The 15,566-nt window shown below is 36.6% G+C and overlaps 1 protein-coding gene and 1 long non-coding RNA gene across 2 annotated transcripts in view; one reads left to right on the plus strand and one right to left on the minus strand.

Moving 5' to 3' along the window:
• Positions 1–15,566, minus strand: part of LOC310907498 — a 245,642-nt gene that overhangs the window by 199,828 nt on the left and 30,248 nt on the right. The gene's annotated exons all lie outside the window — the stretch shown is intronic.
• Positions 1–15,566, plus strand: part of TPO (thyroid peroxidase) — a gene marked incomplete at both ends in the record, with an annotated part of 44,089 nt that overhangs the window by 5,246 nt on the left and 23,277 nt on the right. Inside the window, 3 exons of the mRNA XM_083856151.1 lie at positions 7,054–7,223; positions 9,494–9,626; positions 14,900–15,029. Of these exons, the coding sequence (XP_083712277.1) occupies positions 7,054–7,223; positions 9,494–9,626; positions 14,900–15,029 (433 nt within the window). The remainder of the gene's footprint in view (positions 1–7,053; positions 7,224–9,493; positions 9,627–14,899; positions 15,030–15,566) is intronic.

Consider the following 15,566-nt stretch of genomic DNA (forward strand, 5'->3'; position numbering starts at 1 on the left):
ATTAAGGCTCTTCTTGAGCAACTAATTTTTACCCTATTAATTCTCTTTCATCAGTTTTCTATAACAAGATTCTGAATGATCTCCTGTAAGAATAGGAATTCAGCTTTGCCTGTCTGTGTGAGTCCAGTATAACTAAGACTTCACACAGGTTTTAACTAAAACTGTATTTGTTGCTCAGAGGTCAGTTAAATATTCACACTCAGAAAAACACAAAATAAATGTTGCCATTCAATTTTTTAATCAAAGACCAATTTACTGAATGTAACCATTTACGGCCCACTGTTGACAAACATTTCAACTACAACCAATGAGCAAATGTTGAGATCCTTGTTTGTACAAACCTTGATGTAGGTGTTCTCTTTTTGAACTAAATGGGGAAGTTTTGGTTTTAGACTGTGAAACAGCAAAGAGAATCACACCTGTTTTTCACTTTAAGGAAGTCTCTCATCCCTCAAAAAGAAAATCTGCAGTACTTGTGAAGTATATGAAAGGATATAGTGCGAGCTTTTTATTCTATTAGGTGTTTGGAATGGATCTGCTTTTCTCAATGCTTTGCTGTGCCTTAGAAGAAGTCAATCTCCTTTATACTTGCTTATGTAAGGAAATATAATCTTAAAAGATTTACAATTTGGAACAGGATAAAGAGGTATTGCAAGTTTGACTTCTTGTCTGCAATATTAAATCCTACAGCCAATGAGCATAAACCTACTTTTCCAATAGAGGGCTGCTCCTCTTTGTTCTGTGATTACTTCTCAACCATGTCCACTTATCTTTGCAGTGAACAGGTTATGGATGATACTCCCAAATGGCTTTAATAGCATCCTGGAGTTTGTCCTCTAGTCAGTTCACAGGCTCCTGAGTTTCCTTTCACCACCATGTACCTCAGCCTCAGGCTCCAGGATGCTCCCTGCTACCCACGCCCCACTCACCCTCTTCCCTATGGCAGAGACCAAAATACTGATCTTTGGCTCCACCTTGTGATCTTCCTGGGATGACCAGCAAAGAGTAAATGAAGGAATCCTCAATGCTGATTCCAGATCTGATTTTGATCTCTCTGCCTCTATAGGAAAATGGAAAAAAGCCCAGCCAAACAGATTCTTAGGTCAAACTACTGACTTTAAAAGAAGCAATAGGGCTGAAAAGTGTAACTAAAGAAAAATAGCTGGCCTCAGAGAAAGAAAGTTGGTGGGCAACCAGCTGGGGCTTAACATCTGAATTCCAAATGGTTATTTTGGTAAAGCACAAACTATAGAATGCATAAAATTGGACACAAAGTTGCTTAGTTTTCAAATAAATTTCTTTTAAAATTAAAAACTAATGAAAAATAGTTTATTTTACTATGTAGCATGGCAACTGCATATATATATACATACACACACATATCTATTTAATATGAACTTATTTTCCTTCTCATTTTCAGGGAAATAATTCTGATGTAAGAAATGACTACACAGTTATCTTTTGCTTCCCAGCAGGAAAAAGTAAACAAGTCAAGTATTAACGTCAGTTTCTGCTTTGTGGGAACATAACTGTGGCCAAAAAGATTTTGAAATAATTTGCACCGTTAAAGCTTGAGTGAGTACCAGTGCGTAAAGCTGGTAGCATAAACTGGGCCCCTGGAAAGCACTTGGCTTTCATAATTCAGAACAGTTACTGCCATCGATAAAGTACAGAACTGTGGAAGATAATCTCCTCAGCAGACAAAAGGTCAGACAATAAAACTTTTGCTTGCCATTTTCCAGAAGAAATTCAGCATATTAACTCATAAATGTAAAAGGAAGGGGTGTTTTCACATTGAATTTCTATGGGCAATATAGTTTCTCTGAATTTTCAGACTTGATTTTTTATTATTATTATTTTGATAAGATATGGAGCTAAAAAATATTTCAAATCTTTCAATTTCCAGTCGACATAGTGCATGTGAAAAATGATACCTCTTGGAGAGCTTATATAGTTGCACTGCTTTAAGAACTGCCAAAATGCCAGTACTGAAATGGAGAATGCAGCTCATGTCAGCTGAGTGAGCATGTTCACTGTGCTGCTTTGATACCACTGTTGTCTACGGACAGGAGCATAGATTAGGGTCTGATTAATTGTTATCAGTTTGGCCATTTCATGATCTTATTTGCAATCAGTAATTTACAATCAAATCAGTGTAGTGCACAGAGAAGTTCAGAATGAATGGGGGTAAATTATTGATGAATTTCTAATACATAGGCTAGGTGTGCTGATATTGTGAGAATGTATTATGTTATAAAATAATTACGTGTATCATTGTGCTAGAAGCTTCTCAAAATGTAAAAGAAAAGTAATAAATAAGGAAGGGAAAAAGAGAAAGTGAATTACTTTGAACTTCAAAAACAGTCAGAACATTGCTGGAAATCTAATCTTAAAGTAAAATTTGCCATATACAGAAAATTATTTATAGTCTGGCTTATAATTAGAAGATGAACGTATATATATTTTCAACAGTTATCTCCTCTTTCTTGTAGATGAAAGTTTTCGTTATTTTGGGATTTTCAGCAGTTATAGCCTTCATGGCTGTTTTCTTTTCTTTCCTTCAAATAGGGAAAGCCACCATCTTTGGTAAGTAACAGTAAAAATACAAGTCAGTTTCTAATGTTGACTGTTGAGCTGAAAATACACTGACACTGAAGATAGTTTAGCAATGGCAGTATAGCCCAATCTCTTTTATGTGCAAAATACACTATCTGGCTTTTCTGAGAATTCTTTTCTGACAGTTCCATGGAGATTTTCCTTTAAATTGCAGTTTCATAAACTAAGTAAGTAAAACTTTTTATGTGTAATGTATCTCAACCACTTATTTGATTAGGAGTGATTTTACTTTCTTAGTGACATTCATATGTCAGTGGATGCATTGCTGAACATGATTGCTGGATTTCTTTCTCCATCTGCTAATCATCCTAGAGGCCATAGTTGCCATAGGATGTCCCACCTGGCACCCTCCTGGCTGTCCCACAAGGGTGCTTCCCTCCTGTGGATCTGTTGGCTGCTGGCACCCTGTGGATTTTAGAGCATCTCAGATTGTGGTATTCCCTACATTCAAAAAATATAATCTTGTCATTTTTACTATCATTTGCATCTGCTCAATTTAAATCAGTAAAATCTAATAAACTAGAAGGGTAGTAGACACTAGACTGAATTGTAAAATAAATCTGCAGGAATTGATTTTACATGAAATTAGGGCAGAGATAGCAAAGAAACCGGATTTCAAACCAGTCTCATATTCTATAGCTGTTTACATGATTCATAAGGGATGGTGATACGATTCTCTACAAAAGTTTTCCTAACCTGAAGTTAGTGTAGAATCACAAATAAAATAAAATTATATGCAAAGCAATTTAAATTAAAAACATTTTCCCAAGTTGTTACTTATTATTAGATATCTTTTCTGTACCATCACTGCAAAACAGGAGAACAGATTTTCTTTCCGTACTGGATTCTTTACTTTGAGCTTCCATACAAATTGTTTGGAAAGATGTCGTCTAAAACAACCACATTATGTTATATGTTAGTTAATACAGATGAATCCAAGAATAATAGAATTATTTAGGTTGGAAGGGACCTTAAAGATCATCTAGGTCTGTTGGGGAGGATGGTCCCACACAGGTCCACACCCTCTGTCATGTGTATGGATGCCATTCACCAGCCCAGGTTGCTCAGGGCCTCATCCAATACAGCCTTCAACAGTTCCAGGAATGATGTACCCACAACTTTTCTGGGCAACCAGTTCCAGTGTCTCACCATCCTCAAAGTAAAGGATTTCTTCCTAACATCTAATCTAAACTGCCCTCTGTCAGTTTTAAACCATTGCCTCTCATCCTGTCATATAAGAAGTCCCTCTCCCTACTTTTCATGTCCTTCCCTAAGGCACAGGAAGGCACCAATATACAAAAATGTGCATGGACTATAAAAACAGAATAGATGAAATGTGGGGTTTTTTTAGAGTGAGTGTTCTTGGTCTGATGAGACAGTACAAGATGTTTCTTACTCAAGAACCCCATTTTTGAAGACACTGTATTGGTACCAAATTCATACTTCTTAGTAGAATAGGAAGAGAGACACTGGAATTTAAGTATAGCAAGTGGTTATTCTCTCTTATATCAGAGTTAGAATCAATGTCACATGATGAGCAATGCTTCAAACATATATTTCTCAGAGCCAAGCCTTATAAAAGTAATTTAAAAATATACTATATTGAATTCAAAATACTTACTGTATGGCCTATAAAAATCAAACTTGTTTTATATAGACTCAAAAAGGTTTTCAAAAATAGTGGAAATCCAAATGATAACACCAAATGAATCATCTGAATATTTTATTATGCATAGGTGAAAAAGAGAAATAGCTACTGCTATACTTAGATACTGAAAACTTTAGTAGAGTATAATTTAGCCTAGGAGAGATTACCCCTCATCACACATTTCTCTTCCTTGAGCTGGGTGCCCTATTCAAAAAATAGATTATGGAAATAGCACAGTATGGACTACAGATAAAACCTGCTCCTCTAAAATTACTGTGTATATAAATGATGACTGTTTGTACATAAATGATTGACATTATCTTTTATGATTTGTTTTCTAAGACAAAAATGGGCCATCCAATAAAATTCAGATAGAAATAAAGCAGCTGAACTTTAAACACAACTGGTTCTTTTATTATAAATGAGCATGTACACAAAAGAAGGATAAGCTAAGCCTCATAATAGCATTATGCAAAATAGCACAGCTGAAGAATTATTATGTTTATATATATCGTTCCATCAAGAGAAATGAGAATAAGGCTTTCATGCACAGGCCCAGTCCCAGATCTTAATTTTGCTTGAATATGGACTGGAATTCTTCATGTGGCTCAGACCACCTCCCATTACTTGAGAGGGAGGGTCAGGTTTGTCCTGTCAGTCCAAGGACAGTTTGATGAAAAATACATATGAAGCCTAAGGAATACAGCTGCATACAGAGAATGCATGTTTCAGTTGGACCTGTTTATTATGTTTGGTCCTATATAACATGTCCATAATTGGATTTATATTTCAAGCAAGGAAATCTAAATCCCCAAGTCTTATAAATTACAGAAGAATTTATTTACCACCCCTGCCTTACCTTTAAGAAAGCTCAGAAGCCACAATATTAACTTCAGGAATAAAATATTGATGGAGATGGTTTTAAAGGGCAAAAATTGTACCTTAGTATTAGAAACTTGTATATTTTCTAATTGTAAATATTTTAATAATTATGCCATTTATTAACATCTTTCTTTCGTCTTTTTGTTTTTTCCCTGTTGAGAGCAAATTGGAGATAACTGCATTACTAAGGCTATCCAGAAAAGTTCTAGTCTGGTGGATTATGCTGCACGTAATGAAATTAAAAGGTAAAAAAAAAGGTGAACAATGTATTCAGGGAAAAAAGCTTTCATAGCAAAAAGCTTGATGTCAATCTTTCTGTTTCTTTGAGAACACACCTATATAATCACAAAATCACTGCTCCCATTACCTTTGAGGAAGGTGATCCTACCCATGGCAAGGGTGTTGGAACTAGGAGATCTCTAATGTTCCTTCCAACCCAAACCATTCTATGATTATGTCACTGATTATCTGATCCAATATGACCTTGTGCATTACCACCATATAATTTGCTCCCTCAAAATGTGAGACAAAATAAGAAATACAAAAATAAATATGGATGTTTTTCTGAACTAAATAGCACAACAAATTCCATTAACATGTGGCTTAAAAATCATACTTTCATGGACTTTTTTGAACATTAATTATGTTTTGCCAGTGCAGAGTGAGACAGGAACAGCTCCTATGGCATCAGGAGCCAAACCCTGTTGCCTTAAATTAGACTGTTAAAGTGAATTTCATATTTCCCCTTTCATCTACAACAGATGTAAAAAAAGATAAGGGAAAGGAAATAAAACATTTATCTTGGGCTATGGATAGGAAACAAATTAGGGGAAATACTCCTTTGTGCTTGAGTTATAGTATGAGAATGAGCCCTTTTCTGACTAGATTTCTGTGCAACATAAAATTAGTTTCGCTCCAAAATTCAACTAAATTTCACTCTAAAATTCACTTCAACACATCAACTAAATTTTACAGGGTACAATCCCCACACTTCTGCTTAGATTTTCTTAAAGATTTATCCCTGTGATTTGAAAATTAGTCATGATTTGCAGAGCTCTGTGGGTGTTGACTGTTTATATGGACAGAACTTGTCAAGAACTGTTGCCCCTCTGTATGTAGAGACTGAGGTCACTCTCAGTTTTTAGTGTTAGTATTTTGGTGACAATCCTAAGGCATTTAAAAATATAAGTCTCAAGTTTTCAGTGGCTCAACTGCCTCATGTAATAGATGGAGATACTGATATTTATCTGTCTCACAGGATATTGTGGCAATTATTTGATGGATACATTAAATGAGATAAATGCTGGGAGATGCTAAAGATAAATGATTAACAATGACTGTTTCAATTAGGAATTCAAATTTTATTAGGAATAAAACTGAGACCACTTACTCCAGATACAAGGCTACTAAGCTTCCTTTGAAATACTGTGTATGCGGATATATAGACTTTAAAGAGAATTGGTGCTCAGAAGTCCTATTGATGATTGAGGATAGTCTTGGGTATTAAATGTTACCTGAAAGCAAACCTACTCACAGCAGTGAGTTGGGAGGCCTCTTTTGTGACTATCTTGCACAAGGGCTTCCACTTCGTGCTGCAGGCTCTGCTCACCCCAGTAGTTTCTTTCTCATCCTAAAGGCTTCCCACAAAATGAACTCTTGTCTTGGGTGTCCAACAGAAGCACAGTTTCTCTAAGAATTTTTCTTGCAGAACAAGGTCACAAAATAGCCTTCCTTTTTGGTTTCCCAGTGTATTCTTCAATCAAAATATGCCTTAATACCTTAAATACCATAAACTTACAATGTATCCAGCTTTATTGTTATGAAAATAACACAGACAGCTTTATTGTTACGAAAAAATTCTAAAAATGTATACATTGCAAAACCTTCTATATTTATCTCAATTACAGAACGATCCAAGGAAGGGGAATAGCAGCACCTACTCTGCTGCTGGCTTTCTCAAAATTTCCTGAACAAGAGAGTCACGATATTTCCCAAGCAGCTGAACGAATGGAAATGTCAATTCAGGCGCTGAAACAAAAGGTTTGCCAGAAGCACAAACGTTCATTGCATCCAACTGGTAAATACAGTATATTGACATTGGCAAACAACCCTATTGATTTGTTGAATGCTGTCTTTTAGATTAAAATTCAGTTAAGTTCACTTTTATTTTATTTTGCACTTTCCTTTGTTCTTGAAAGCACCTCAGGTTTACATTTTTCTTTGCTGGAGTGTGGGTGGTGTTCTTATAGTTGAGGAGAGCAGTACTACACTATTGGCATCCTGTGAAGTCATGACTGTGTACTTGTATTGCCTATAAATCAGCCTGCATGTCCTCAGTGGTGCAAGCTGTTTGTTTACAGTGAAATATCTATCTTCCCCAGCAGTTTGGGTTTAGTGCTTGATATTCTATCACACTATGGCACTGGCATTTTCAAACACACTTCCTTTCAACATATGCATATCCCTCTTTTTAAAAAAAAATGTTCTTATTTCCAAAACTAATTTTATTAGGCATCACTGTTGCACATTTATTTCCACTTTAACTAGGGTTTTTTTAATATATTAGATGGGAAAGAAAGAGATTACAGAAAGTTCAATGTGGTCTAAGAAAAACACTTGCTGTTAATTAGAGATAAATTTCAAGATGTCTGTCTGGTGTCTGGAAGGCTTGAAATATCAGAAACATTGACTTGTTTTTTCCCCCATAATTTAATTATGTCACTTACATGGAGTGTTCTTTCTTAGTATTAGAATATTATTTTCCAAGACATAGAAGCATTAGAGTGCTGTAAACAAACTTAAAGCTCCAAAGTTATTATTTTATTTCCTTGCAGAAATATCTGGCTTACTAAACTAATGGGACATTTATAGAACTAAAAATATATCTCTATCTATATGTCTGTGCATATATTTATATACATACACATAGATACAATCATTTTTGTGCTGTGAGATTTCAAAAGAAATTGAATTTCTAAAGGGTTGAAGAAGTGCAAAAAGCTCTTGTTAATTTTCAGAGCTGAAACAACATTAAGAGAATGTGAATAGACATTGTACAGTCTATGTGCCACAACAAAATAGTTTTACATGAATTAAAGAACTAAATTGTCTTTAAAGAAAAAATGTGAGTCTCTAGGTAGCTCAGATAACTGGGGAGATGGGGTCTGAGTATAATTTTGAACCTGAACTAAAATAGAAGTGCAACTCTATCCACAAATTTGACACAAGTTACTAGTACATAATGAAAAGATTATGTAGCCATTCTAAAAAAGTATTCTCTCTCTGTTCTCACTACTGCCTTGTACAGGTTCTAACTGCTCAGCAGAACGTTTTTTGAGCTAATTTGTTTTTTGAACATTTGTTGTTTGTTTTTATGGCTTAATATTTTCGTTTGAACAATGGACTAAAGCAGCTTACTTCTGAGTTGAATAGGCAGAATAAATAGATATTGGGACTGGGTGATATGCATTAGCCAGTGGGGAGACAAGGGCAAGAGTTATATGTTACCTCTCCCCTCATCTTTCATCATGTGATGGTTGTAGTCACTTTGAATGTCAAGGATTCTCTGAGTTTAGGAAGGATATTCATAGAATCATAGAAAGGTTTGGGTTGGAAAGAACTTAGAGACTCCCTAGTTCCAGCCCCTGCCATGGGCAGCACAACCTTCCTCTAGACCAGGTTGCTCCTGTTTCAGGCATATATCCACTTCCAACTGGCCATACATATTTCAACCCCTGCAGAGGTGACAATAGGTGCCAGCTCTCTGCAGCCTACCCAATGGTGTGGCTTTTTCCCTCATCATCAGATGCTCACTGGGAGACCCATCTTGGATTGTATCAGAAATATATTTATAACATGCTGTCTACTAGTATAAAGGTACTTGATTTTACCTAGCTTCAAATTCCAGCTAATAATTCTGATTCTCTTCCACTCAACACTGAGTCCTATAGTCAGCTGCAAAGTCTTTAAATTTCTGCATCTTTTCAGTTCCACATTTTTACTCCTTGGCATACACTTTTGTACTTGAATGGCATTTTTTACACCTTTGTTGTAAACACAGGGACCAGGCAAGCAAAGGACTAGAACACCAGGAAAGAAGGAAGCAGCGAGCAGGTCAACCTCAGTTCCCAGCTCTTGCTAGAACTCTCTCTTCCCTTTCTCTATGCATCAGCTAATAAAACCAGCTCTTCCTCTAAGTCCCTGACAAAGCCTCTTGCAACGCTTCTCACTAAGTGCTCTTTCCAAGGAAGAGGGAGAATTCTGTAGATGCAGCTGAAAATAATACCTTTTCTACTCAAGCAGCTAAATCCAATAGAGAAAATTGCTTGTCTGGGTTCTTCCTTTCAGATCATTTATCAGCTGATCTGCTCACTATGATTGCTAATATTTCTGGATGCCTGCCTTATATGTTGCCACCAAAATGTCCAAATAATTGCTTAGCTAATAAATATCGACTCATCACTGGTGCCTGCAATAACAGGTATGTATGATAAGAATTGTGTCCTGAAAAATCCTTCTTTCTCATTCTTTAAACCCAAGAAGCCGTGTTTACTTTTTCCAAGGAAATTGGTGAAGGGTGACTGATGTTAATCAGTTAATCAGTTAACTTTGGCCTCAAAATGTCTGTAAATTAGGTGCCTGTGAAAGTTCCTGGAGGAAGAACTCATCATTTAAACTTTGGTGCACCACCTTTTATAAAGAGGGTTTCCCTCTTGTTGGGAAAGATGAGACAAGAAAAACTTACAAATATGATTGCCTGGCAAGAAATACTAAAGATATAAAACCTGTGAGTGAAATAGAAATGAAGGCCAGCTTTGAGATGTGGTCATGGCAGGCAGGAAGACAGTGATTAGCTGGAGACAGGTGGAAGGACAGAAAACAAAAGGACCCAAGGGTGTAGCTCCTCTCCACCCTACCAAGGTATCATGGAAAAAGTAGATAAGAAAGGTAGTCTTTAGAGTTTAGAATATAGGATTATATGGTAATATAGTAGTTCTCATAGGCCGCATGCAAAGTTTGTAGGTTTTGTATCTCGTGCCAGTTGGTCACTGTAAATTAGAATATTCAACACAAAAGGAGATATAATGTATTGTAATAAGGTCCTTGCTTTCTCACCCCTCTGACTCTTGCCCTCTTACCTGTCCTAGCTCTCTTAGCCCTCTTAGCTCTCTTACCTCCCTTACCTCCCTCACCCCTGCTATCTCCCTTGCCTCATACCCTCTCTCTCTCCCTCTCTCTTTGGGGCATCCCTTCAGCCAAGGCTGGTGGCTGAAGGCAAAGCCCTTTTTGCCCATGACCCTTGCAATAAAACCACGTGTTTCTGGAATATCTCAGGTCTGCAGAGTTCCTTCCCCCTGCTGTCCCCAGATGATCCTACACCCTCTGAAAGCTTCTAGGATTATGTGAGAAACTTCATATTTAGGGCGAACTTATTTGGTAGATGCCTTCTTCTATATAAAAAGAAAACAATTCTAACCCAGCATTTATTTTTGATTGAACTGGATAAAATTTATAAAGCAGGAAAAAAATATTACTTACCAAGGAGAAATATGTTGCTATTTTCCCATAACTCTAACACTTGGCAAGCATGAATCTAAAGACTCTAGGTATTATTTTTATAATTTTACATATATCTTTGTATATGTTTAGTGACTATGTTTTATAATGAGTATCTACTTGTTGCCTAATCTATTTGGCAATTGTTTCCTGCAAAACCCAACATAATAGACCTGCCTGTCTTTTCAGAACTCTCCAATGCAAGGAGTGTAAAACTGAGAATTAAATTCCTTTTGAGTACAAGGGTAAACAATATTTGTTCTCAAATACAAATTTTGTCTCTGGATACATAGACCTAAGGTCACAAACTGAAAGGGTGGCTATAAGTTCACTAGTGAAGTGCTGCAGAGATGAAAATGGAAGGCTGTTCTCATTGTACAGGCTAAGGTCCTCTGCAGTGTGGTGCATAAAGAGCAGTACAATTCTGTAGTTTCGTTATTCATTGAGTCTAGTTTTACGAGATTAATCTGTTTTGTTACATCACAAGTCATTTGCAATGACCATGCCTGATAGACTCTTTGCTGAAAGGACATAACCTGATATACATCAGCGTTATAAATCTAACTATGTGGATATCCATAATTTCCCCCAGGCATGTTCAGAGTTGCTTGGAATCTGAACTAGCAGCTAGTACAATATTTGCACTGACAACTCCATCAGGGCTTGAATACATTGGCCAAGATTCATGCAGCTGGATATAGACACATGGCTGAAACTCTTAATTTACAGGAGTGCCTGTGTAGTCTTTCTCCCTAGAGATGGAGAGAAGCACTCTGCTATAGGTAAGATAAAAGACCTTTTTCTCCTCAGTGACTGACAATACTAGCATGTGTACAGGGATTCACTGGGTCTGGTCTGTAGTCACTCTGTTCTACTTTGTATATTTTTATGCTTGTACCACATCTAACTTAAACCCACCACTCATACTTGGTGGTATTTTAGATTCTTTGCTCTAAATGTCTGTAAACGGTGTAAGGCCACAAAACACCCTCCAAAACCAAAGGCTTTGAAACCAATGAATCAAGTCTTTACTGAGTCTAAAACTTTGTGAGTCCCTTGAAATACTAGTTCTACTGAAATACATCAGCTTAAAAAGCTCATAATACTGTAATGCAAATAATATATTTTGTGATGTAAGCCAGCTTTGAAGACTTCAGACATTAAATGAAATACCAGTCTGTGCTTTTCCTTGCTTTACAGCTTTTAGGCAGAAAATTCATCAAGACCTATGTTGCATTTGTACTTTTGCTCACTCTGTTTGAATATGTAGCTGTACTGTAGGTCAGTAAATGCTGCATTTCATGAGTGAAATTTAGAAACAAAATTTGTACTGGAATTGTTTGTCCACAAGAAAAATCTTTTTTAATCTGTTTAGAAATGAGCACAGAAATGCTTTACAGATGTTCTGCCAAATCTGTTTGCACATTTGGGACAAATCAGATCAATTCTAAAATTTTTTTTCCACAACGCTAAGATTGCTTAGTTTTAGTGTGCACTTCCTAGAACAAAGGTCTAGTGGAATAGCATAAATATGACTTTCTATGGTGAATATCAACACAGCATCCGACATTCCCAGCAGTTATTATCCATTTTAACTAGTAAGAGATATTACCAGATTCTAGTTTCCTTTCTGCCTAAACAAGCAAAATAAAATTGCATTATTTTAAACTGTAGAATAAAGAACACAAGGAAAATCCAATGAGGTATTTTTTCCCATTTTTTAATCTGAACTAGCTAGTATTGATCTGTGTATTTTTTTATTGTCAAGTATAATGAGAGGAATTCATGGGTGAAGGAATTACAGGTACTAAAGAAATGGACTCTCACAGTGCAATTAGCTTCACCTAATGTTAGCTTTCAGAGGTAGTTATATGTCTACTGCAAGACTGCATCTTTGGCTGTTCCTGATAGTGAGAAATAGAATGGAATCACAGGATGGCACCCAGGAACTGTCTGACTTTATGGCTTGATGGACAGATTGTTAGATAACTAGCTTACTTTTTGTACACCTAATATTTGGGGCATTTGGGAGGAATTTTATCTGCAGCATTTCTGTTTCATTGTTGTGTCATTAACCATTCTCTCAGGTAAGGACCTGATGCTGTCTGGAGGTCCAGTACCAGCAGAGTTAGGAGTGTGAGTATGGCTCACCTAGTGGAAAGAATGAGCAATCCTGACTGAATCCCTTGACTTCCATGAGAAGGAATTGAGATGTTTCCTTTGAGTTAGCTACCTCACCTCAGTGCAAGCTAAGTGTTCAATTAGCAGCAGGCTTATTTTCCAGAAGTGTCCCATGTTTCCAAAAGTTACATGCATGATAGCTCAGCACAACATAAAACATCATAAACTCCAATTATTAAGTTGCCATATGACATTCATTCCATCTACTTGAAACTAGGCAGAACATTAAAATAAGATTCAAAAGATAAATATCTGGATAGTGAATGGCAGCTTAAGATTCCAGGTTGCTTCTCAGGCAGCCAAAATAAAATCCGCATGGTGGAATTCCAGTATTTCACAAGTAAATGAAAACTCCCACTTTCCATTAACAGCATATATAGTAATCAAATCTGAATACTTTATAAAGCTGTATGGTAGCAAAATCTCATATTTCAGCTGCCTTTTTAACTCAAGCAAGATTCCAAGACATTAACACGTTTAATGCAATAATAAAAAGGCATATGAGAGGGGTTTTACTAAAGTAGAGTTCCAGTGATCTGCTAAAATACAAAAGCAATCAGGAGAAAAATCACTGGTTAAGCAGCTACATTAACATTTCATTATTTTTAATTGAGTGAAATAGCACTACACTATGTGCAGTATTTTATGCAATTTCAATAAAGGCAAATCAACTGTAACTAATTTGAATGCTTTATTAAAGCATACTTCAACCTTCAAGTGTGAATTATTGTGGATAATTAAGTGTATTACTGCACCATATAGCTTGGCAAATTGAGTCTCTTCAGTGTGCTGGAGATCAATGAAATATTAATATAATAATTGTTTAGCTTACTGGTAGATATGTAAATGTATGTTTCAACATTGTATTTCTACCAACATTCCAGAAATATTTCTAGGTTTTGTCACTTACTTTACAATTCTAGTCAACTGAGTGCATTGCAAAAAAATATTTATTATTTCTAGTCAAAAAACAAACAAATCCTAAAATTTCTAATATTCATGAGAGAGGGAAAATTAATTGGGTCAAACCCAAGGCTCACTGACTGTACTAATAAATAGAAATCACCAAGAATCACTTGCTGACCTTCAAATTAAGTATGACCTGATTCTTGCCACCCTCTTACTTTCACACATTTGTTTACACTTTTTTACTCCCCTTCTCCCTTCCAGGCATGCTGGCTGTGGGATGAAAAACTGTTATGCAATGATGCCAAGATATGCCCAGGCAGGTGACATTCAGAGAAAAGCAAGTTGTTGTGAGAAAAAATACACTGCAGTTAGGGCTGGCAGCTTAACATAGTTCAGTCTTGTGCACAGGTCCTCCCAAAGATGGACCCAAGAAACTGGTATAGCTTCAACCAGAGGGAGCTTTGCCACTAGATTCAGGCCCCATCTCCTCAGCCCAGCTCCTTTGTTCTTGCTAAATGATTTCTTCTCTGTGACTAGTGTCCATTTTTCATTTAAGCTTTCTTCACCTGTACTCTAGGGTTTTTTCATATTTTTCTAAGTTTTGATTTCCTCACTCTTACTCTAAACAAACACCTTTTTAAAGATGCTAGTAAAGGCCCTTGAGAGTTCATCTCACTTTATAGGCAGTGAAGACACTATCAGGAACTCATTCTCAGAGCAAGTATTTTAAAAATGTCAAAAAGTAACCAACTTAGGTTATAAACATGAGTGAAATACTAATAATTCATTGGCAATTAGCAATTTAAATTGTCATTATTTTCCTTTTGAGTAAAATTAATGTTGGCATACATGAAGACAAGTATTTTAAAGATTGCTACATGAACATCTTATTGTAATGGCATATTGCTCTGTGGCTGATATTTCATATTCTTTTATTATTATATTTTTATGATCAGGTCTTATATTCAGAACATTAATATAATATAAATATAATTTTATATATATCCAAAATTATATATATTAAATTCAGAATATATTCAGAGGTTCTGCTGCTGCTGTTGCTTTTGGGAGATTTTTTGTGGTTTTGTTTTTTTTTTCTCTTCATAGGGAACATCCTAGATGGGGAGCATCCAACACAGCTTTGGCTAGGTGGCTTCCAGCAGCCTATGAAGATGGCCTCACCCAGCCTCGAGGATGGGATCCCAGGGTCCGATACAATGGATTCCAGCTACCCTCGGTTAGAAAGTGTACCTCGAGATCACTTGAAACACTACACCTGCCACCACAGACCTCTATTTGCATCAGTAAATGAAGTACCTGTGTGAAATATTTCAGAAGTATCTGTGGAGCTCAGTTAAGAAGCCAGTGGCTTTGCTAAAGCATAAGTTCAGCCGCATGGTGAGAGGTTCCCTGTCCTGGCTGGGGTAAGCCCATGGAGCAGTTCAGGGGGCATTGACCGTCCTGAGGGGAAGCCCAGTACTCCAAAAAGTGCTGTGGGGGAGAGCAGGCAGGGCAGGAACCAGCCAAATGCCTGGCTTGGCAGGCACCAGGCAGCCAGCAGAACACAGGATGATGACTGCTCAGGTAAAGAAAAGGTGCACAGTAGACCTAATTTTGACCTTCTCATGATGAAATTGTAAAGAGGGAGGTCTACAAGAAATCATGCTGCCATGGCGAGAGGCAATGGTCACAAGTTGCTCCAGAGAAAATTTTGTCTTGAAACAAGAAATTAAATTAGTTGTGAACACAATTAAATGTTGGAATAGCTTTTTGT

Source organism: Zosterops lateralis (assembly GCF_965231275.1).
Source record: "Zosterops lateralis genome assembly, chromosome: 3".
Classification (NCBI taxonomy): domain Eukaryota; kingdom Metazoa; phylum Chordata; class Aves; order Passeriformes; family Zosteropidae; genus Zosterops; species Zosterops lateralis.